Source organism: Saccostrea echinata, unplaced genomic scaffold (assembly GCF_033153115.1).
Source record: "Saccostrea echinata isolate AGI-Se365-2 ecotype Australia unplaced genomic scaffold, CSIRO_AGI_Sech_v1 ptg000002l, whole genome shotgun sequence".
NCBI lineage: Eukaryota > Metazoa > Mollusca > Bivalvia > Ostreida > Ostreidae > Saccostrea > Saccostrea echinata.
This window is the reverse complement of record NW_026889751.1, coordinates 1,950,297-1,976,410: the sequence shown is the minus strand read 5'-3', so window position 1 is coordinate 1,976,410 and position 26,114 is coordinate 1,950,297. Positions and strand designations below refer to the sequence as shown.

At 32.7% G+C, this 26,114-nt stretch overlaps 1 protein-coding gene across 5 annotated transcripts; it reads right to left on the bottom strand.

The window, feature by feature from the left end:
- Nucleotides 1–1,144: 1,144 nt before the first annotated feature.
- Nucleotides 1,145–24,363, bottom strand: LOC133204907 (protein NDNF-like). Of its 5 annotated transcripts, none has more exons than XM_061340659.1 (5): nt 24,119–24,363; nt 19,546–19,798; nt 10,208–10,396; nt 5,343–5,464; nt 1,145–4,078 (listed from the first exon to the last, which is right to left on the bottom strand). In XM_061340659.1, exons 3-5 carry the CDS (start codon nt 10,387–10,389, stop codon nt 2,775–2,777), a joined length of 1,608 nt encoding a protein of 535 aa, XP_061196643.1. In that variant the 5' UTR covers nt 10,390–10,396; nt 19,546–19,798; nt 24,119–24,363; the 3' UTR covers nt 1,145–2,774. The 5 variants fall into 5 exon arrangements, with proteins under 5 accessions (XP_061196643.1, XP_061196662.1, XP_061196651.1 ...); XM_061340678.1 differs by lacking the exon at nt 24,119–24,363 and adding an exon at nt 23,647–23,684; XM_061340667.1 differs by lacking the exons at nt 19,546–19,798; nt 24,119–24,363 and adding an exon at nt 18,216–18,524.
- Between the last annotated feature and the right edge of the window lie 1,751 nt (nt 24,364–26,114).

The window sequence follows — 26,114 nt, the reverse complement described above, 5'->3', positions numbered from 1 at the left end:
ATCAAGTTCCCATGAAAGACAAAGGCACTCACATGATTTCCCATTTATTCGAAACTACATTGAACAATTGAATAAATTGGATATTTACCTATAGCTCCTTCTCCCTGCAAACATTGATTTTATTTTAAAAAAATCAATGATAAATTTGATCTACTTTATAATCAGAAAAAAAACATTGTAAGAATGTTCTAAATTTTGTAAAATAGCGTCTTCTGAAAGTATCTGGTCCTAAGGGCTTTGGTCATTATTAATGAACTTTTAATAAAACATCAGCTATATCCTTTTCAAATTCACTATGAAACCTACATAAAGGTAATCACATTTCCCTTCTTGTGTATATCAGACTATGAACATGTATCTTTAGGTTAATTATACGGTTTTACTTTGCGGATCCAATTAAGAGAACGTGAGAGTATTGCAAAAGTGATCTGCTGGAGTAATGGTTATTCATATTTTTTGTTTAATTTTTATATCTACCGTTCTACGACTTTATTTTTCTTAGATCTCATCAGAAATAACTTCTAACCGGAAGAATTTTCCGCATTTCTATACATATTTTTCCAACTTTTCATCATGCCAATACTCTAATATCAAAATTTGTTTTATGAAGTAATATTTTAATTAAACAGTCTTATAGTAATTACCTTAAACATCTGAGAAAAATTTTACCTAAGCGATAGAAGAGCCCTTTTATCCTTTAAACATTTCCCATAAATGTATGACAACTTCTTTACAGGTGGAAAAGAGTTGATTGATTAATGATTTCGACATTGTACAGTGAGCACATGGGAAATTTTTATTATGGAAAAAGACTATTTTACTTCCCGAGCAGGTGTTGATTTCTTTAAATGTCTGTCTCTTCACTAATTTTCACATAAATGTCTATCAGCTGTTTAATTCATCAATTAAAATTTTATCGAGTATACACTCAATAAAGCAATTTCTCTGTGATAATAAACGATGTAAGTCAAGTTTTTTAAAATTATTTTCGTGACATTCATTTCTTTCTTTTTTTGTGACCCTCCGAAGAACTGGGTAATGAAATTTTTCACTTCATTCTCGTTCAACTGAATGAAGTGTCAATAACTGGATGCTCATTTACATGATTTAAGTCCGTTTAATAATAATAATGATAAAAAAAAGGTAAGATTTTGTTACTCTTTTATTGTCAACAACATATCTGAATGTATCAATATTAAATATAAAACAAATAGAAACATGACAGCGATCGGGACCTCATTTTTTTTAATTTGCATAAAATGCCTATAAAAAGCGTGATTATACTTAGCTGAGCATGCGCAAAACCAAGTTACTTCAAGTAATGAAATAAAATTACAAATGATACACTTGCACACTGTAATTCTGAATTGAAGGAAGCAAGCTTGTCATGTAACAATGAAGAGTTAGTGTCCCACATTTATCGATTAATCAGAAAAAAATTCATATATATATATATATATATATATATATATATATATATATATATATATTTTAAAGAATGCAAACTTGAGATTTCAAGGGAGAAATATAAAAAGACAGAATACTGTTTGTGTAATAAATATATAACAAAATATAACAAATACTGAAGTAACGAAGTCTTTTCATTACAGGCTCTCAGATCAGAGCTACTGTAGGATTTCTTGTGTTGAAAACTAAATGGGGTGCATTACAGTCACAAGGAAACTAGCTAGGTCTTTGTCCGAGACATATTATCATCAATCCCCCAATAATCTTCAGGCCAAATGTTAACATTCTTCGAATATCAGGATAAAGATTTCTGATAAAAATATCGTCTTCCTGAAATGCATCGTTTGTTAACTGTTGAAAGATTCCGAAAGTGCCAAATTCTGAATTCATCATATTCTTATCTTATTACACCAAACATGATTTCGTGTCAAAGATCATGCACATATTTACAAGACTTTAATAAAGATAACTAGTTTAACACCGGCAGCATCTTTCACTTAAAAATGAGATTATTATTACTGAACATTTACCCCTTTTTGTCTACCTGTGGCGATAATTCATGAAAAAAATCTAAACAAATATAGCACCAAAAATAATAGATTGACGTTTATAAAGTACATTTATCATTGCACTGACAAACTCCCATCCATTCATCCAATGTCAAAAAAATGTTTCAAAGCACTTTGTAAGTATTGTTGTACATGTGATGCTCACAGTAAGATCAGAATGTAACTCGGCAATGTGATTCAACAAAATGCCGAAAAATATCACATTTATATACAGAACATCACAGCCACTTTGAAGTCTCCTATTCAACATCTATGAGTTATATAAATTAAATGAAATCAAATAAATAAACAAGCTCACTTACATTCGCTCACTTATATTTGTCATGTAAACCTTCCCAGCTTCTATTTGAAAACTGATTGACAATAATATTACGTAATCTTTTAACATACAAGTAGTTACATTTGAGACTGATTACTGAACCATAATTTCTAAATAAGATTTTTATAAATTTAATAAAAACTCAGAGCAATTTTTTTTCCATAATTTAAAGAAAAAATATTGTTAAAGTGAGAAAATAGCATTGTCAAAAGTTGATTATAATCTGTCACACAATGTCAGTATCAGTAGATCATAATGTCCAGCATGCAATGTAACAAGCTGCTACATAAAAAAATCCAGTAATCACTTATAAACAATGCTGCACCTTAATAATTCCAAATAAAATAATGACTTTTTCTATCAACCAAGTATAAACATTCAAACGCATCCTTCTTGCACACGTCACATCAAAATTCTTTTCAACACGTTTTTTCAGTTTTTATATGTAAACTGTCATATCGTAAGAAGAATTTTGAATTTCCATTTCGTTTAACAACAACATCAATTGTGTAATTGCTATTTGCTTTAAGTCCAGTTATAGTTTCACGTAACAATTGCTGGTTGTGATTCTTAAATCGTTTGCAAAACACTAATTCACTGGCTTTGTCAATTTCATTGGAACACTGGTCATGCTTTGGTCGAAGATTCCGTTCTCCCTCCGATAATTCAGTCTTATATATACAGAATTTCTGTCTTTGTGTTTCCCCTAACCAGGCAATTGTCACATTTTCACACGTAGAATTGAGTGTCGTCACTCTTGTGTCTTTCGGTAACTTTGGAAACCTATATTTATTTCTCTTAGTACTTAAAGTGAATCGTATGTCCCCTCCTCCTTTTTTTGAACCTTTAATTTTAACTGTGTAAGTACCTTTCTCGAGGTCTTTGAGAACAAATTCTTTAGAACTTTTTATTCTCCTACTAAACACCTTCTTCTTTTTATTCCGTATTTGAAATCTGATTTTCCCACCACACACATGAACACCTAGCAACACTTCCTTGGCGGGTTTGTTCACTCTGTATTCCATTGTCAACAATTCTTTAGGTTTTGTAAATTTGTGTTCTTCAATTCTACCATTTTTTATTCGTCCTTGACGCTTTCGAGGTTTTCTCGGTTTAGTCCTCACCAATAAACTTTTAAATGCGCTGGCTTTGCCAGTTTGTTTATTATATACAAATACATTCACAAAGTACTTTCGTCCTGGTCGAGCTCCGTTAAATGTGTATTTAGTTTTCACTCCTAATACTTTGTAAGTTATTTCATTCTTTTTTGCCGCTTTGATCGGATTGGCCTTTTTCAGAAACTCACGCTCACGATGGATTTCATCTGAAAAGTTAAAATTTGGCGACGGAAGGGGAGGCCGTTGATCACCCTTGTAATGAGACATTAGTGAACAAAATGTGTCAAAAGAATGTTTCCTGTTCACTGCTATATGATACTCGATTATATTGTCGAATGGTGTTTCCTCTGGACTAGATTGCCATTCAACAGTAAAACTTTTCCTACTGTGTTTCTTAACTTTGACTGTGTGGTCTTTTGGCAATTTTGGATAACTTTTTATTTGAAATCTATTAGAACCATATAGATGCACGTACGTATCACTCTCGAGAGGTCTAATATTTATCGTATATAGTCCGGGTAAGCCTTTATTGTATTTGAAGCTGTGGAACCCTCTTCCTGTATATTTATGAAGAACAGTTGGCTTTGGTGACGATTTCGGGGGATCTGTAAGTGTAAAAAAAAAATGGCACTATTATAAAACTGTAGAAATACATGCAGATCATGCAAAAGATCAAGGATCAGGGAACAATAGGTTTCCCAGATTATGATTTTTTAAAAGTCGTAATTAAACTCGAGTAGTTATGATGAAATCCCCGTCTCTTGAAAAGTAAGAATGGTGTGGGTCTGAACCTTTCTGAAATAGGAAAATGTGAAAAGTGTTTGCATCGCAGATGATGAAATTTTTATTCAGAAAACTTAGCTGACCACTGGTTCTTCTTGAGTTAAAAGGCTGTGTAATCTTTATATTGTAAACATTGTTTAAAACGCGACTGGGGCAAGTACCTACACAATATAGGAGAGAATGCATTATGTGTAGCGTAAACCTCACTAAGAAAAAGCCACGACTTTCCACCTGATGGGGGTCAAAGTGGTTCTAGCATAAATATTATTCTTGTAAAGGAAGCGTATTTATTATATAAGTAAAGAAAATACACGACAGACTAAATAGTTATTACTGAGCCAGTAATGAGTACATTTGGACCCATAGTAAACTAGAAAAAAGCAAATCTAAACAATAACAAGTTCATGTCTGGCTTCCAGCACGGCTCGTGTAGACAACTCGGTCATGAAGCAAAAGGGCTTATTGAAAGACGCAAATTAAAAGATCATCTTCATAATTTTCACATATGAAAATAATAACATATACTTGGCAACTCTCAACAATCATAACAGTGAACAATACGGGATGAGTAAAAAGAGATTAACGATGATTTATAGCCCACCAAAGAAATAAGAAACGGGGAGAAAACCAAGTTCAAAACGAAAACGAGTGCAGTGGTATACACATTTTAGGTGAAGGTCGCTGTTACGTCAAGAAGAAAGTTTAATGAAAATTAAAGTCATAAGGTGCTGCGGCGGACCGCCCTCCATCGTTTTACATCGTTAACATGACTACTGAGGGAGAATTGTCGGTTAATAACATCAATGCCAAACTTATTTCCTTAAGTGAGTGACGTCACATCTTCATAATTAATGATGTAATAAACACGACAAAGTCTCTCAAAAGAAATATAACATTTGAACTTGTTGAAGATTATCTCATTTATGGAACCTAATACAGATCTTTTTTTCATCTTATGAGTGTGCTACATTGCAAATGAGAAGTTGTTCTGTATTTCAATACTTTGTGCTATTAAAAAACGTGTTTAAAAGTGCAGTTTAGATTCTAAATAAGATACTTGTAAGGTTTTGATGTATACTTTCATACCTGAGGACTCACTGCTGTACTCTGATGCACTCTTGTGAGTTAGTGTCCACTCTACCGAGGAGGCACAAGGAATGACCGATAGAAAAAATGGCCTCTGATCTTCGCCCTGGACGAAAAATATTCTGAAAATAAAATTTATCGCAGTTTGGTTAACTATGAAATATGTCGTAATAAATACATGAAAATATATACAATTAAGTTTGGGGAAACTCTATGCTTCCGATATTGGTCGAATCTTTCCCCCGGCCCCATATGATCTCGACAAAAAAATGATTGGTCTCTTCCACCGAATATGGGTTTTATCCCCAGGATTTTGAAGAACTTCATCAAAATTCCACGGGCATTATCATTGAAAAGATAACTAAGTGGATATATATTGGTTTAAACATTTTGTGTGTCACTTATATTAGGTAGGATGACAAGACATATTTGTGAAAGATGAATAAATCTGTATCTAAACCCACTTTTTTCAGGTTCATATAAATTGAAAGTTTTATATAATCTGTATGCTAGAGACAATACGGCGGGTCGGAAATTAGAGCAAGATTTAGCTTTTCCTGCGAAATAAAGGAAAATAAAATCGCGCCACTCTCTAACCATTAAACACTTAGAGTACGACTTATCTTGTAACTAAAATCGTTTTTAACTAGCTGAACATTTCTTGGCATTGAGCTCCGTGTAATTGAAGTGTTTTTACGATACACTAGAAGCAATAGAAATTTGAACCCGTTTATTTGGAAGTTCACGATGTGCACTTTCATGGTGCAACATATTCAAACATTTTAAAGTTTTATATATTAAAATTCATTTATTAGATAATTGCAATCAAGGTTATTTAAGGCCATTTATTTGCGAACACAATAAGGTCCAGTTATGTTTGGTTAGTTAAGTCAATGAAGTGCACTCTATACTTGTCAAGAAGACTAAACAGAAAGCCAAATAAAGCCACCTTTTAATGTGAAAAAATTAGCTGTAAATTTCTTATATGAATTGTTAATAAAATCTTTAAAATATGTACAATAAGTGTGTTTAACTTTAAGGCGAGTTTAAATGACAAATTAAGAAAAGTTAGACTGCAGTTCGCAACTGATGTGGATTAAATTGAGAGAACGCCTCTTATGGAACTCTGAATATCGCCACTTCCACATAAATTGTCGATACATTGAGGCCAAGATTAAGTGTCATTCAAATTCCATGAAGAAGTTTTAACGACTTCAATTATTAGAAAATACAAGCAAAAAACTCATTAAAATTTGGGAACAATGGATTGTTATAAACGTTTAAGAGATTAGAGTCATTCCATTGAAGCCATAGACTAAACAAGTGGTTTGCCTTTTTCCAACTGATGATAAATAAAACCGGTAATAACTGTTCTCTCAAAGAAAATGTTCCAGAAATAATAACAATACGTTGTCTCCAGGACTACATCTTACTCTTAAACTGACATAAATATTTGATTTATTTATTTTTCAAGGATTATATTTAGAAATCTCTTTAGTACCCAATGACGTTCTCCCAAAAGTACACAAGATTGAGGGTATTCTGTCCTACAAAGAGTCTATCTATGTATATAGGAAATGATCTACACAGTCAGACAATTATTCAATAATTAATTATCTAAAGGTTAAATGATCATGACAGGTATTTAATGAATTCCAACAGATCACGTCGAGCATTTTTTTTTCTTATTCTGACATCTTTGTTTTACATTTATCTAAGTTAATCATCTGAATTATAAACTGAACGCATTACAGTACACAAACGTAAGTCTATGCACACATTGCATGGAAGTGCACCATCTCCAGGCAAAAAATACCTAGGAATATTCATAAGTTTCCTGTACATTTTTGTATATCCGATTTATTGAATTTTTGACTGAAAATGCGTCACTAAATATCCCGTTTCCATGCAAAATTTATTTAATCGCAATATAAGATTTCTTATATCTGCATTGCTTCATATTTCCTAATTTTGGGGTTTCGTTTTATATGCAGATCAAATTCTTACTTTCAAATTATACCAGGTGATGAAATGTCTTTTAGACGTCTTTATTTATTTCTTTTTACCAATAATGCACGTCAGTAGGCCTTTTGATTACTACGTCAAATTTAATTAAATCTTATTTAAAATTTAAAAAAAAAATTCTTTCCAACAGATGTTTAAAAGAAAATGAGACAATTTTGCATGCTTTTTGAACAAAGTAATTTTAGGTAATTTGAGAATGTCTAATGTACGTAAGAGTGTAACGTTATTAAGGCAAAAATGTACCCCAAGCCCCTAAATCCGACAATAATTTCACATCGTCGTGAAATTCGTGTATAGCGTTTTCGATTTCTATTACAAATTGTAACCATAACAGAATCCTGAAATATGAACATGCAATTAGCAAAATTAGGGGAAATAGACGAATTCTTCACGAAATAAAAGTGCCTTACATGGTCAACCAGTACATACAATTGATGAAGGCATTGGTCATATTAAAAGAGAACAAAAGCTGAGATGTTCCAAAGATATTTTATTTAACCTCAATGTTAATTGGTCTTCATATATAAAACGACTTCTCAAAAATCCACACGCAAAGCATATAATCTTGAAATGGTAGTGTAAAGAAGCGGTCATGCAAAGAGCTCAAATTTTCCCAGCCACCTATCTCCCCTGGAGATATTGAGGACATAGAGCAGAGATGTGTAAGCTTTAAGCATACACCTACACCACGCGAGTTTATGTACACTACCGTCAAGTTATCGAGATTGGTCTCTTGCCCAAGAAAACATTTGACTAATACTCTACCGTAATGAGAACGCATTATGTCAAGGTTTAGTATTAGCAGCTTCCCTTGTCTGTACCATCAACTTACTTCTTGTTTTAAATAAGGATCAAACATGTATTCTCAACAATCACACGGAACGTTATTCTTTATTTTTTAATACTAAGCACCGAGAAACAATTTGCTGTCTCTGAAAAGTTTTCATTCGTCATACAATGATTTTTTTCGACTGTATTTTGAAGAGTTAAGACTTTGTTTACTGCGGACAATTCCATTCGCTTTCTGCAGAGATAACCATTTATCTGTTATATTGTGCTTGCTCTTTGAAGATGCACCAACCACTGAGAAACATTTTACCGAAGTTTATATTTCAGAGGCATACGTTTTGTTTTACAGCGCGGATATTTCGCTAATCATCGAAATACTTAGTTACCACATTAAGTATAATCTTTCTATTTTCACTCACTCGTTTTCGTTAAACAGACGTGGATTATATAACATTAAGTTAACATTAAGTAATGCTTTTTGGGGGAACAATTTCTTTGAAATAACTATTGATGATATTTTGATTGCTAACTAAACAAGGATTTCAGGAAGCTTCTTAGAATTGTTTCTTTTAAATGAAGAATTCAATTTCAGAAGTCACAATTTAAAGATTATCTGCACAACATTCCATCTGGAATTAATACCTGCTGAAATTCGACTTGTCAATTTGTAACAAGATTGTATATTTCACTTTGTCGTTTGTTTTAGTGAATTCCTGTATAATAAAATGTCTGAGAAAGCATATATCCTAACAAATTCTCCAGAGGCTTTCAAGAAGCGTCAGAGAGCATGAAGTATGGAATTTAAAAACATGCACACAAGAAAAAATGTCAACTTATGCCCCTCACTATGTCTTTATATAATACAGATTATAGCCTCTGATTTCAGAATTTGAAACATTTACATGAATATATGGCTTCCGGTCAAATTTATGCTAACATACATGCTATAATCCCTTTAATTCAAGAAAAAATGCTTACTCATTGGAAAGCTGGACTAGAGGCTATGTGTGTAATACATGGGTATGTTTGAAAGGAATTAAATATAAATGTTTAATGAAACGGTTAAATATAAATAAATCAAAATTATCTTCTACAAATGGTTTTATTACTTGCACAATGCTACAAAAAGCAATGGTTTTCAAACAAAACACTCTAGTAAGGTTAAGCTGTAAATTTCAGTTGGGTTGATATGAAACTTTTACTTACAAAAGATTGTTTCATCCTTGCGTTCCAAAAGAAAAAAAAAAACAAACATGCACGCAAATGTTTTATTAAATGAAGCGCATTAAATTGCGTGGCTAACCAGTATAGTTTACATACACAGAAAGCCGAAAAATTGGTTTTAAAAAAGCCACCATGGAAGAAAAAGCAAAACTCGAAGTATAATAAGGTTTCATGAAAAAAGCAGAGATGTGAATAAAGCAACTACTTTCTACCAGCAAGGGACTAATAAAACAGACTTCAAAATTTACCCAAATGACTGTATTTCCAACCTTACATTTAATGATCTAAGGGCATACTTACAACCTGCAAGTAAATATATACATCATTACTGGCGAGCAAACGGGGGCCAGCAGGTTTTAAAATTGTCAGTTTTTGTCATGAATGAAGAACATGCTATTTTTGGATGTTTTATTCTCTATAATTAACCAAATTAATCTTTACAAGAATGCAACGAGCCTTTGTTATTTGTTATCGTTATTTCTTCCAAGCCACTTATCATGTTGCAAAGTTTGTTTTAGTTTTTGTTTGTTTGTTTGTTTTTGTTTTTGTTTGTTTTTGTTTTTAATTTTTGTCTAAATATAAAAGAACAAGCACTTCTAATTTGTAGCAAATAATACAAAATGTCAAGTGAGGATGAATCAAAGATGACAAGTTTAACTCTTTTAAATTTTTAAACTCATGAATAAAGCACAATTGGAGACAAGGATGAAACTTAAAAAATCATTAGAATTCCAAATCCAAAAAAATGATCAAATATCTAGTACTAGTATTGCGAGGAACAGTAAAGGGCATAAGTTGGTATCTGAGCGCTGTGTGAGAGGACTTACTTTTCTGTTTTGTTGTGAAGAAGGTATGCTTTCACCTCCTTTTTCTCTGGGAGAATTTTGGAGTGATAAAAGTATCGGGTTTCTGTGTCGCCAAACGTAAACTCGTCCTCCGCCTGCACACCCAGTGTTGTATACAGAAGCAACAATATTATATATCTTGCCTTATCCAGCAACCGTGGCATGGTGGACCTAAAAAGACATCAACAGGAATAAATTTTGTGTAAGTTTAAATCTTAAAACCGACTGCTCAATTGTTTAACGGAAATTTTAAATTAAAATGCATGTTTAAAAAAAATATTTCTAAATGATATGATTTGATTTGATATTTAACAATATGCTGTCGATATACATGGCACAAGGAGTTGTTTGTATTTTCCATTTGGAAAAAAATTGACAAATGAGTACTTCTTAAAGATGTGCTTTTGAATAAAATTATTTATGCAATTAGACATCAATAAATGCAACACTTCATTCAAAATGATAATATAAACTGAAGTCAGTGAAATGGGCTTTGTTTTCAAAGTAATCAACATGAGATAATATTTCAGTATTTTTTTTAATTCATATCTTCTACTATCTCAATGAATTCTCAAAAAGCGGTGTATGTTACATATTTCTACACAGCAGGCATTCTCTTCTTAAGTCTGTCGGCAGCAATTGAATGAACACCGAACAAGAGGTAGTAGTAATTAGTTAATTGTGCAGTGAAAGTTAAATGAATGACAATGCTCCAGGTAAATGGAGCAGAGAAAAAAATACATATAATGGTCAATGATAATGTTTCGATAGATCTGTATACAGTTTAGATTTAGAGAAACAGGTGGTCCATTCAATATCAGTGTACGAAAAACTAATCATCTCGATATACAAGAACTGCCTCGCTTCTGAGGAGAAAAACACGAACCTCGGGGGATCACAATTTACCATCCTGCAGCTATTTATCTATGCAACTGCAAAAAATGATGTCTTGTATAGCCTATGCTATTGTTTCTGTGTCTTCAATTACGCTGCTTTTTTGTTTAAAGTAAAAAAAAAATGGATAGTGGTTGTAGAAAAACCATGTGATGTACAAACATTCACGAAGAAACTGCCATTAACCCCCTTCTTTACAATGAATATGAATGAAGAAAGACATTATTTATAATTTATTTAAGTGTCAGCTACGCGAACCAAAAGTCATTGGTTTATACTCTATTGTCGCAGGTTTTTTTATTCTGATTAATTATTACTGTGTAGGTAAGAGAAAAGAAGGAATACCTTAGCCTTTTATTTCAGGTCATTGTTGCGTTCTCCGCAAATACATCACAATGTGGTCATTCAAAAATTGTGTGCTATAAAAGCTTGATAAATGGACTCCACTTCGAATGACACATTGAAAATGTAAACTTCCAAGTATGAGCACATATTTCATATTGAACACAAATTTAAGAAAGTCGAACGAACTATTTTTAAACATCCTGAATCAAAACAGTGTTGAGAGCTCTCGCATGACAATTGGATGCAAGAAAATTTTGACGATCGTATGAGGCGATAAAATTTGTCATTAATCTGAACTAATTTCTTGAAGTGGAGAAAGTCGGCTGTAATCCGCCCGTCGACATCGCTTCACTGCTGCATCAGCTTCATCCGTCAAGAAAAACTTCACCGATACTCAGGTGGAACAAACGTCCAATTTTTTCACAGATTTGTCTTGTCACAAATTGCTTTACTCGTGCAAGCAAAAAAAAAAAAATAAGGAATCAATATCGTAATTCCTTGAAAAAAGAAGTTTATTTCGCTGATAAACGATATGATCTGATTTTTCTAAAATCCGTGGTGGGTTTATTATCTCATAAAGTGTTAAGATTTAATCCAATCGCAGAAAGAACATTTTCGAAAACCATTCTTTATGTCACAAAAGCACCACCTCCTTTTGAAAAGCACATGTTTTTTTTTTTACTCCAATTGTGCTAAAAAGTTATAATCAATGCTTACAATAAGTTCTACTTTCGAATCCCTACCTAAATACAATGTACAGAAAAAATCCGAATTTCGGGTACCATTTTTATTCTTCTTAGTTTTAATTATGCAAAATTAGAAGTGTTTTACCCCAGGAAAGTAATTATTGAAAAGCTCATCAAAGATAAATAATTGATAACTTACAAATTACTATAAGGAGAAGTTTCCACATGGTTGGCGTTTCATGTTCTAGATCAAGCGAGGGAATAGCGCGTGAAAGCTCCCTAGTACAGCGCCTCTGTTAAGTACGAGGCGATTGGTCGGACAGAAAGTTAGTGGGCTGTGTACAAACTACGTAGCATGCATAAATGAACAAAAATATAAATCTTCTAGCACCTATTATTCCATTTTCATTTGCCTTCTAGTTGCTGAGGGCATGCTAAAATTGATTAATACTGTATTAGAAGTTTAAGAATCGAAGATGTAGAAAAAAATTCATTCCCTATTTCTTTTCATTCATGAATCGAAGTTTTGTTCATTTTATGATTTTATTTTATTTTATTTTATTTTTTACATTTATAAGACTTAATTTAAAAACTGAAAGCACCAAATAGAAAAAAGATTATATACAGTGACAAGCCGTGGTAACATGTGTACATCACTGTGAGTAAAATCATAAAGAACCAAACTCTTGCATTGTTTTACATCTTCTTGGGTAAGAGTATTGTTCACCTGTTTCCAAGACGACTGGCCGACGCCAGAAACGTCAGGAGGAGGTATAAACAGCCGACTTAGCCGTCTGAGTATAATTAGGGTACAATAAATTGATACGCTACCACTGTTTTGACGCTTTAGATTTGTAATATACACTTGTAATAACACTACTGAGTACTTTTTCCTGACTACACGCCAAAGAGACCGTGTGACCTTAGGTGGTAAGGAAGAAATCTTCCTGACCAGCAGGGAAATCTGATCGCTGCTAAACCTTTCATTGAAATGAATATCTCACTGATGCCACACCAAGTTAGTTTCCACCCCGTAACATCAAGTAATGGGGGAAATGGCGCCTGGTTCAAGAGGAGTTGAGAGGTCATAGGAAATGTGAGCACTGTTTTTATTGAAGGACAAATATACAACTGGATAACTTATTAATTAAAGAAAGAGCTGTTTTAATTATTTCCATGATAGATTCTCTTCGCTCTAAATAACATTAACATGTCTTTAAAATAAACGCATACTAAGAAAAAGCCGTAAATCAACAAAACTCGTTGATTTAATGAAATGGGTAAGAGTTTTGTCAATGTTAATAACATTCTTGACAAGAAAATAAATTAATTATACCGTCATCATATATAGGTCCATTGTTGTTAAATTAATTTTAATCCTTTTAGATGTATGGAATATTGTTTATAACGATACTTTAGTGAAGACATTTCGTGTAATATTTTGCATGATTAACACTTTCGTACAAGATAACGCACCCGATCACAATACAAATGCATTTTTCTCAAGGTTAAGCGACAATAGAACCTTCACAATCGTACTATCAGTGAGAATACTTCACATTTTTGTTAGGACAACTGAAACACGAACTTTGTCAAACCAAGATATGTCAAATTTTGCCTTCAGATATTATTTAACGTTATGTTGATTTTATCTTTTAAAAGTTATTGTTTTTCCTCGTGACGTGAACGAGTGCATTTTTTGTTTGTATACAAACCACATTAAAGAAAGTGTTTTAATGCTTGTCACAAAGCTAAACAGTTTAAAATGAAATAACTAATGACTCTTATTCAAGTTTTATTTTCTTAGACGCAAAATAAAATTTAGAGGTATTCACTTATGAAATGAGCGGAGACTAATAGTCGTAATAGTTGTAATACTGATTGGCCATTGGAGAAAACAGGTTTTTTAATGGTCAAAGCATTTTTTTTTTCACATTATTTATTACGAAAGTCAAAATGATTTTATTACAATAGGTTTTCACACTTTAAGTGCTAGAGTCAGTGTAATGTAAGAAAAAAACAATTCGATTCATATTCTTAAGATATTGATCAAGGTGTATTTTCCATAGGATATTACATACGAATCATACACATACATTGTAAAGGCTGTCAAAAACCTCTACAATACGGATAATAATATTTGGAAATAATGATTTGGTTTACATAACTTGATTTTTAAATATTGCAGGCATCGTATGACGAGTCCACATGATTAATGGCTACTCTGTCATATCTTTGCGTCATAAAATCTGTGCAAAACCTTGCACAAATTAAGAATGTGTCAGATATTTTGAAGCAATCTTCTGCGTCTGAAGTCTGGGATTGAATCATGGAGTTGTCTAATTAGTCTCCAAACCAATATCCATTTACAAGACGGATCCATTTACAAGACAGTCTAAGACCAAGTAATCGAAGGATTTCCCTTAGAATTAGATCAATTTATAAATAAATAATTCATGCATCATTTCTGTCTATGGTCCATAATCTGCTGTCACCCTCGAGGATTCTTCGGCGAATTTGTAGCAAGCAGCTAATGTACTATAGTCCAATTCAACACGTAATTGTAAGACCAAAAAAAAAAAGAAAGAAAGAAAAAAGAATAAAGAAAAGAAAAGGAAAAAAGGGGGGAAAAAGCTCTAAATAAAAAATTGTGTTCTTATAGAATTTTCCATCGAAATTTTTTCTCCTTGATTACTTATATGGAACTTCTAGGAAGCAAGTGTTCAAATAAGTCTAAGATCACTAGTTCAATGTATTATATATGTTGTCGTGACATAGTAAAACATTTCGGTCTCTACAGAGTAACTGATATCTTGCATGCATGAAATTGACTTGGGCATTCTTAAAACACGATCTGGTTTCATTCAACCTAAAAATAAATCCCCACTTTTCATATTGTACCAGATAGTTGGAGGATGATACGGGTAATTTTGGTCATGAATCACTTTCTCCAGCGTCGCGATGTCTCTTTTGCAATTCTTGTTGTTAGTTCAAGGCAGTGTGTCTACTCCCGCAAGAAACGAGAACAGCTTGTATTACACAATTCAGTGTCTAAGTTCTTGTTTTTCTACATGGTTGTGGTGGTTCCACATTGTGTAAAATTTGGACTCTTCACTATCGACCTAAGTTAGAATCACCAATTTGAGCTGTAAGGTGTAATGGAATTATACAATCCAATCATCCTCTGAAGAAGATTTTTTGTTGGCCCAATGATGAAATCTTATGGTTTATTGTCAATAAATAACTTTCCGCATGATTTTCCGCTAAAATTAATTTTTTGGGGCTTGCATGTCTCAAAGGCATATGCTTTATCGGGTATTTCTTCTTTCTTTTCAAAGAGCATCTTTGACATTTATAAGATTTTGACTGGAGAGTTGAACGGCTTATTAGTCGATTATGATAACGTTTCCGTTTGGAATTGACAAGTTCCGTAACTTTTATAGATATCGAGTTCTTCTTCCGCGTTAGATTTTCTTCAAACATAATATACGAAGCCATGTAGCACATGTACTTTAAACGTGAAAAAGTAGGTATTTAATTTACTCTATATTTTTCAACACCCGTCAAAGAAAATATTTTCAATGAGAGATGCTCAAAATATCTTTAAAAATTTAAGAGTGAAAATTGATGTATAATTTTTAAGAATGTCAGAAATTTCATTTTTGAAAAATGTTTATGCTACATCAAGAAGGAACTTGAAGTGGGACAGATGATAAATGTATTTTTCATCATTTTTACGTGGAATGTGAACAAACTTCCACAGATAAACTTGCAAACTAAGCAGCCAAATTGGGCAAATGATTAAGGAATACCATTCCGCCTAGAAAATGACGTAATTATACAAAAAAGGGTAACAACCCCTTAAACAAAACATAGTTGAACCTCATCGTTTTATTTTGTGTTTCATCGATAAAGTCTCGATACATTGATTGATTTTGTGTCTTTTAGGGTCACCGTCAAAATTTTAGTGTTTTCGCTTTTTTGCCATTAGTTAATATCAAATTGTTTCTTAATTAATAAAAAAAAGAGCAGTCCTTGCCATCGGGTCAAATGTTCGATTGAAAGTCCAGAGTCAATGTCATATTTTAAAATGGTTCTCTTCTAAGCTGAAAGAGACTTTACTTTGGGCAAACATGATTTTAGGGCTTTAAGAAAGATTGGTTTTCACTTTCAACGTCAAGCAGATTTTGCAAACTTTATCATTTTGTTTGATGTAAAATTTAAAAGCAGAAGATGTAATGCTTTGCATTATTATAGAAGGTGAAATAAAGAGCTTTTGCTGATTCGCAATACTTCATCAAATTACATTTGGAATGATGCTTAAGCATTTTGAGGGATTATATTATAAACACACACATATACATACATACATACATACATACATACATACATACATACATACATACATACATATATATATATATATATATATATATATATATATATATATATATATATATATATATATATATATATATATATATATATATATAGTATTAGAAGTATACAAAATTGCCATGCCTAATATATAAGCTAATCTAGGATTGCTTCATCTAGTTTGCATTTATTAGAATCATGTATCATTGGTCACAAATGTGTGATTCCTCATTCTTCTTGATTAAACTACCAATTTTAAAAATAGCTTGCATAATCTTTGAGGTGAAATTGCTATTGAATTCATGTTCATATGTCATGGGCACTGTTGTAGAATTCGCATAAACAGTTACATGCACAGATCATGAATGTTACTTCTACGAGAGATCTATGATTTTAATGAGATATTTATTTTCTTCATTTTTTTGAAATTTTGATGACGTCCCATTATATTCTCATTCTAAAAGTCTTCGTCTTTTTATTGTTTATAGTTAGTGTTATCCACCGTAGAGCAATACTGGAATACATCTTCCATAATACCAAAAAAAATGTTACTCCAAACAGGGCACAATTAATACAAATAAACTTAATTTATATGACAGTTCTAATTTTCAAGGAATACTTTTCGTATTTACCAGTAATTTAATGAGTGTAATAAATGACAAGTTTTGGGTACCGTATTCGATGCAAAGCTGAAGCAATTATCATAAGGCGGTAGGAGGATTTGAAAAGACATGCTCAGAGACAAAGTCAGTCTTAGCTTTAAATGTATGCTTAATGTCGAAGTCGAAACACTTAACACAGAATCAAATTTCAGAAGTTTAGCTCAACTTTTTTTAAAAAAAAAAATTCCTCACAGTATTCAATACTAGATGATGAAATTCAATGTTGCTCACATTTGAAGGCCCGTATCTTGGTTCCCGAGCCGCTGAATCTATCATTATAATTGCCGTTTTCACTCTTCATGCTTTTTTTACACGCTGCGATGCCACACGAAACATTTTTGTTCCTATTGAATACATTTCATTAGTTCAGATTTTGCATTGGATTTGAGATTTCCAGATTCCCCCATTTTCACACCGCTTGTTTTCAATCAACCGTAGCGACTACATGAAAATACAACTCCTGTGAAAGACAAGGGGCATATTGGAACTCCAAGGAGGCGAGCTTAAGGATGCTCCTTATTCTTAAATATCACTGCATTATTGAGGTTACAGTGGTTTTTCTCCAAAAAATAGCTTTGATAGCCATAAAACAGTGGGGCTTTATAAATATGAACATTGTTAATAGGTATAAAAATAACACTTCCCAATAGCATTGTTACTTTTCTCAATTGAAAGTAGTGAATTCTGTTATATAGTCTACATTTAAAACGTGCTTCATGGTCTTTTCAAATTTACGAATTCGTGAATTAAGATGAATTAAATAGGAAAGAAAAAAAATGTTGGTACGATTGCAAAGGAAGCAAAAGGGTTTAGCGCATAAAATTGAAATTATGAAACAACGATACAGAGAAACAACTGTGGTAGGTAAAGTTAAAGGACACATGTTCGAACTGACTTTTCTGTCCTTAAATCAATATATGATCGAGTCGAAGTGTTTGTTACTTTGTATATATTTCTTTATCCATACATCTGGTCTATAAGTGATCGCTTCATTATTTCCAAAAAAAAAAAAATTAAAGGACTTACTTGAACTAGTGAGCCAGTTTTGCTCGGAAAGGCAATACATTGTATTCAATATATCCTTCCATGAAAATAGATAACGCATATGCATAAGTCCTGTTTATGAGTATAAAAAAGCAACCATGTGCAAATACCGATAGATCTGACATCAGAAACCTACCGGCATCAGTTGCGCCTGCGTTAAAAGGGCACCATTTCTCACGTGATCAACATTGGTACGTAAAAATTTATAGAAGTTATCAATTCGCACAGTATCCATTTGAGTCATCAATTTCTCTCAGATTATGAACAAAATATTAAGATGGTAATCGATATCTGTCTGACCAGTCTAAGAAGGCTGATTGGCATCTGACCATTGATCGACCAGCGCCTGTTCTCCATGATGCTCACCGCAGACCTTTTGTAAAAGATCATCTTAATAGGGGGTACTTGTATTTTTGGACTGTTATTAAAGGGCGTCATTTATGTTTACAAGAATTTGAACACTCTCAAGCATGTTGAATCGAGAGCAAAAGTGCCTTTTGTAGCTTATTTCAAACATGACTTGCGAGATCAAAAGGTATTTAATGTAAGCATTTGATTTAAAGTTTATCAGCCACTAACGTCTTAAGTGTACACCGGATAATGTCATCTAGCACAGTATATAAACAGTTATGTCACGGGTAGTCTTTCGCGATCGATACATTAGTGGAATTCCATACCAAAGGATTACTATTCAATGCAAAAACCGATTTCTGCAATTGATATGCTGCACCGACAAAGATCGCGTTTCAGATCCAATATCTAAATATTTTAAAGCACTAGTGAACATATAAGTATATTTTAGGGCTTTTAAATTTTGCTATTTGAAATTGAAATTTTATTTTTATATATTGTAGGTCTATGGGCTTGCATTAAAATTTGCAGCTGTTTAATCGGCCTGTTATTATTTATTTATTACACGTAGTTGACACCACCTGTTCCCTTACACATTTATTCTAGACGTTTACGCCAGCACTATGTATATCTCTAGCTTTGTCGAAGTCTTGACATTTTGATATTTGATAAGCCGAGAGGAGGTGACCGAATCAAGCTATTTTGTTAGAGTAATTAGAACGGATTAACAATATTATCGTGCTAAATCTGTCATTCCATATGATATCAGTCTCCCAATTGACACACTCGGGAATTCCAAAGTCAGGTATAAACGAAAAACACCCAATGCCAATACCTGTATTTGACAACACTTAGGCCTTATAAAAAGCATGTAAATGATCTTGCACATTTCAGGAATTTCAAACGTGTAAAGAGGTTCTTTTTTGGTAGTGTTTACTTAGATTACATAATAATCTCCTACCTTAGGTTGCGTCATCTAAAATTTCTTGTGGCTGCCATCAAGACGTCCAAAAGAAAAAGAGGAAGTCATCACTGTATTAAAATCATCAGTACTAACAGATGCTGGTCATATAGTCTCCAGTAACAGTTGATAAGATAGTTTCAATTTTCCAATGTGCCATAACTAGTGTGTAGGTTGAGGCTCTTCCGGTTAACACTACGACATTGTCCATTTCAGAAATTCCATCTTCTTTTGGTGACTTTGGGGGTTGGCTCTATGAAAAAAAGAGGAGGATTCAGTAAAGACATATTGTATCATGTCACATGCACCGTCAGTATGAGATAAAGGCGGGAAAACAATGACTAATGTAAATAGTTTTTTTCTGCGATATGATTTTATCAATAGGATTCATGTAATGCCTATAATTATTTTCATGACTTCACGCAAATGGAAAAAAGGTGATTTACACTTTACATCGACCCAGTTTTTATTTACAATTTGAAGAAGAAAAAAATATTTATAATAAATATAAATTAAGGCAGAACCAGATAAAAAATAATTCATTATTAACAAAAAAAAAATACAGACTCGTTGATCTACATAGAAACAAATTGAAAGGGAGGGGGGGGGGGCTAATTGAAAGAGAAAAAAAATTTCAAAACTTGACAACCAAGGAAAAAAAAGGAAAATTGAAAATTGTCCAGACCCGAAAATTCTATTTCGTGTGTGTGTGTGTGTGGGGGGGGGGGGGGTTGAACTCTTTCAGTACCAATACATTGAAAAAAAAAAGTGGGGGGAGAGGGGCTAAGCCCCCCCCCCCCTTCTGACGCCTATGTTCCAGGAGACCCTACAAAGGGTAGATCTTCAGGGGTTCCCATCGCTATTCCGTATTTTCTTGGTTCCCTTCCCTATTCCGTTTTTTCTTGGTACCTTAACTTTAGAGCATCAGTGCAGCAAGACATCATGTTGAAATCTATATCTTGAAGGCCAGTCTCTTTTTCCCAAAAAACCTTAACCTTAGGCTTTAGCGTACACAAGGTCAGTAACACTGCTATAAAGAAGACATCTATTTGTTTTATAAACGTATCACTATTCACTAATAATTTAAGCTGTCTATGTATGTAAATAACAGGCAAAACCAAATTGGTTTCAAAGCCATTTCGATAGTACAAAGTGTTGACGAGGGCGTGGAGTATTATGAACCATATACCACAAGCCATAGTAATGATTCCAAAATAGCAGCTTGCTGGATAACAAACCAGTAAGTCCTAAAGCCGTGGTTTCCATCTTCACCAATGACGTCACGTATTAAATGTTTCTAATTTTATGTTTCCGGACAAACAAAAGGTCAGAAATCGTGGGTCCCATGTTGAAAGAGCCGCCATCACTTTAATTAAGAATTGATTGATTATCCATGACTTCACAGATTTCCATTCATCGATATTCAGCATAACAGATCCGATTCTGGTCCTATGTTCGGGTTTTATTTTGTCTGAATAAATATAAATTCACTTTCCTGGGATTTATCTGTTGATATAACAAGATATTACAATGTCTTTAAAGCCAAGAAGTTAGAGACTTTAAAAATCTGACATAAATTGGATTAGAAATTTAATGATATTTTGGAGAAGTTCCATATCAATATATTTATGCACGATCTCTGAACGCCTAATTATTTATATCATTGTGTAAATCCTTATCTTCAAAGAATACACATAATTATATGCAATAGCATACAGTTCAAAAGGAGTGATATCGCACATCAGCCTGCATGACATCTAAACCTGTAGTATAAATATTATTAAATTTGAAAATTTTGACGATGGAATGACAATTTGAAAAAAAAAATGACTCGGCATATTTGCGACCAAACTTTAAAATGAGAATTCAGGTCAATCAAACATTAGAAATTCAATTTGTAAGGAAGTAATAATGAAATGTCTATGTCATTAATTAACAGCAAAACAATTCACGGAAGAGACAATTCAATTGTTCAACATGTCTTCTGTTCAAAATTCGAAGCCTCTGGCATCAGTTAACTAGGCATTCATGGCCCTTAGATTTACTATATATGTTTGAGATGCCTTGTATAGCTATCACTCAAGAACTATTGATTCACACGTTCAGACTTTATTGTGTTTGTGACATTAAAAACAAACGCATGGAATTTCATTTATTGTTCAAAACATGATATGTGAACCCTTCAAGAGTTTATCTATATCGGGTTATGATTAGCAAGGGTTGTCTCATTCTTAAAGTAGAGGCTTCCTAGTAAGACACCGTCAAAATCCTGGATCAGAAAGATGGGAACTATCAAAGGTTCCCAACATTCTTAAGGTTAGCGGGATTATTCGAGGAGGGTGGTATCCGGAGACCCATGATTAATATGAGATTGTGAACGATACATCACAAAGAGCACAAAAAGCAAAACTGTAGATGTTTCCAATATCCCCACAAAATAATTGGTCCGGTCTCCTCGGCATGGGGTAGAAATGTGACATTTTTACACATCTCCTTATCAAGGCGGAGATATAGAAATATAATATAAGTGTATTTTGTAACAATATCGGGTATTATTTGGATAATAATGATGTATTCAGAGAGATTGTTACGTAGGCCGGGTAGGATGACATAAAGCATTATAGGCGTCTTTTCTCCTTCTTCCAAATCACCTTGAATTACAAAGTACGATTTTAAGGAATCCCGCCAGTTGCATGCTATGTGGAGGGGTTTAAATTCCTAAATAGGGATAGGGGTAGGATGACGGATAAACGCCAAAATTACCGGTTACGCTTTTTAAACCGAAGGAGAATGACCACGCTTCATTAAGAAATGTTACTAAAATTACAGAAGATACACGTTACCAAAGACAAAAATAGGGACCATTTTTTTTCTCATTTTCATGGTTGTCACCTGATGAAAGGTAGTGTGTTATTTTAATAATCAATTATGCTATGGAGTACAATTTTCTCTCGAAAGTCGAGACACCTATTCCCATACACACGGGATAAGAGATGTGGTGAATTCTGAAAGCACGCAGTCATATCGTTAGGTTATCAAAATATGAATCTGCCACTCATTTCTTTATAAGCCTTTTCTGACAGCTGGAGAACATTCGAGCTCTTGTTGCTAAAGACAGCTTTTTTTTTGTAGAATTTATTTGATGTCAACTAATGATATTAAGTGTCATCCCTGTGTTTAACACGGAATACAAAATAACATTTAATAAATGTACCGTGGAAAGATATCCCCGTTGAAATATTGTATAATTGTATCTTCTGATATTTGCCATTAGAGAAGTTGAAATATAGGTGCATGCCTTCCGACAGTAAAAAGTTAAATATAATTTTAAAAATGTATCGTTTTCTAAAGTTGTATGCAATTTCTTACGTGTGAAATTTAAAGAATTTGACTAAAGTTTTTATTTTGACGAGTGTTGTTAAATGGATAGACGTAATCATTTGAATATGTGACTCTGTCGTTTTAAGAATTAAAAAAAATCAACCTTTTACATCATGAATAATGAAATTTAGATATGAAATTCTCAACATTAAATAAAAGTAACAAATATTTCCTCGTCAAAATGTGTGCTTAGTTTAACATAGATAATACATTTTTTGTACATTTCTTTAATATATATAAAGCCCGGTTTATGAAGCATTGCCTGAATTAAACAGATGTTGGACCGCTATGAATACATGTTGGTAATCTCCGATCGCACGTTCCAGTTGAGTGCCCAATTCTACTCCCTGTGACAATTTCAGCTAACCGGGGTATAAATTACATAAATTTTTACAAACATTCGGACAATAACAATCTGCCTCGATATCTATAATCCTATTTAGAAGAAGTCATTCCGATTTTAACAAGTAGTTCATGTTTTTACTACGGATATCGATTCTTGCTAAGTCATGATAAGAAGTCATACAGTTCTAAAACAGAAATATTCTGCTGATTCTCAAATTAAGACATACTCCTTTTTTATATAAAAAAAAAAAAAACGACTCAACGATTTTTTTTTTAAAGTAATCTAAATTTTAAACAATAAAAACTCAAATAAAAAAGAGCGCTTATAATAACATCTTATCGTTAAAAGACGAATATATTTACAGGTAAACTTACCTGGTGAACTGCACATTAAAATTTCTCACATATATTCACTTAAAGTATTCCTCCATCAATACCAGATGAATGACTATTTAACTTTAGCATAGCCCACTGAGCTGTATTTTGTGCCCAAAATTAAATATTTTTAAAGAACCCATCATACTAAAACATTTATCGTAAATTGACATTTTTCATTGTGCCATTTATGTATTTTACTCCCACCGAAAGGCGGGGCTTTTGTTTTCAATGAAAAAAAAAAAAAGAAAATCGCGCCAATCTCTGAATCTCAATATCCCGCTTAAATTGAATTATATTTACTTCAAGGTTTGCGTCTTGCATGGAGAGGAAAGGGCCACAAATTACTTTTCATTGTATAAAAAAATGAGCAAACAATGTTGTATTTGAAATCTGAAAAAAAATGAAACAAGATTGAATCATTTTCTTGCTGTATATACAAATAACACATGCAACGTTTGACCGCACTAACCTGTACGAGTTCTCCTAAGGCGAATTGTCCGTTTTATTCCTTAACCACATACAAGGGCGAACTGGGGACCCTCACAGCGAATAAAGCACACTTGGAATTGAAATATTACTCCACAATTAAACCAAGGAACTAATTTATATATGATTCATAAAAATGATTTGAAAGACTCCGTCGATCTAGTTACAGAGAATCCACGACTAACTATGGAGCAATCAGTGCAGATTCATCAACCTGGCTCATTAGATGTCGAAGGCTAAACTGCCAACTTGGACTCCTCTGTCAATAAATACTCTATCGACGTTTAAAGTTTGTTGCTTTTTAATTTCAATATTTATTTATTGTTATTTAAACCAAGAAAACATTGCCTGCATACCCAACACGAGATATTCAACAGTGGCTAGGGATGCCTTCTTATTTTCACGAAAGAGTTCAATACAGACAAAATCAAAATATCGGCATAGTATTATCAATTAATAAACACAAGAAGCCATGACAAATGATTTTTTGATTTTGTGATCGACCTTATAACCGACATGTATTTAATTAAAGATCATCAAATACTCATGTTTAACATTTGATTAAACAGAATTCCCCGCGCTCTTCTTGAGACAGAAAGAATGTCAAGAAATATCAAACGAATGTATATGAGCTAATTTGGTGACAGCGGACAATTTTATAAACTAATTGCTTATTTATTAAAGACACCATTTCTTATCAGAGCGTACTTTTGCATTGACAATCATTAGCGAAACAAGAATGCTAAAGCCCCTCCCTTGCAGGTAATGTTAGTCTAGAAAGAGACAAAAGATGTTTCAGACTAATCAAGGGCGCATTCCAAATCGCTTTAAATGTACACCCTAGTAAACGTCAAAAAGAAAAACGTCAAACAAGGGAAGTAATTCAAAACTAGATCCATACAAGGTCATTTGCAAAATACCAGAAATACCAAACAGGCATAAAATATGGTCCCCGTGAAGGAAAGACCGCACAATTTGATATCAAAGTAAATATTGTCATATCTACACACATTTTGGTTGTCACTTGAAAGTTTTATATCAAATCTGATTTATTATTGACACAAGTAATCCATCTAAACACTCTGTGATAGCTTTAATTCATTTTCAATACCGATCATCTAATGCTTTTACAGAAGGGGTCCTTCATTTCAAGAAGTTTATTATAAACATTTAATCCTGTGGTATGTTTTTGAAAATGCTAACAATGTGGACAATATTGGCTTCCTGGAATGGACTAAAAATACACACTAGTATCTTAATATATTTATAGAAGTATATTTTGCAATATTTGAAATACACAGCTAGAAAAAAATAGCGGGTGTTGCTACTAGACAGCGAAGAAAAGAATTACAGGAAAAAAAAACTCATAGTACAAGGTCTTGTTTCAACGTCATGGTTTCACTGTTACTCGTTTTACCTGAATTATCTTACCGACAAAAGCTTAATCCATCCCTAATACCGTGTTCTTTATAATAAATGTATGTTATACGCCTTCTTTTCTTTCTTAAATGATGTTTATCGCAATCAAAATCTTTACGGTTAAACAGTTCATAATGTTGTCAGTTATTGTTGCTGCTGCTGATGATGATGATATATATATATATTCTTCATCACCAACAACTTTATAATATTATGCATATAAATATATATTAATTTCTTCATTTATCATTTAGATATTTTGTGGTTTCTATAAAAGCACTTTTTAAACAGTGAAAAGCTGTAATTTATCTATTATAAATAAATATGGTATTTTTCACAGTACTATTTTTCTCCTTGAAAAGACTCGAGATTTTCCTTCCCTTAAGGACAGTGTTAAAAATACCCCTCTTATAGGATGTATTCAAACCATCCTGACACGGACTTTATTTAAAAAAAAACTGCTGAAGTTTCTCCAATTTGTTGTTAAAATCCATTGTTTACATTTTTCAATCTCAAAATTGCTTAGCTATGACGTCTCTCACAACTGCTCAATTATGACA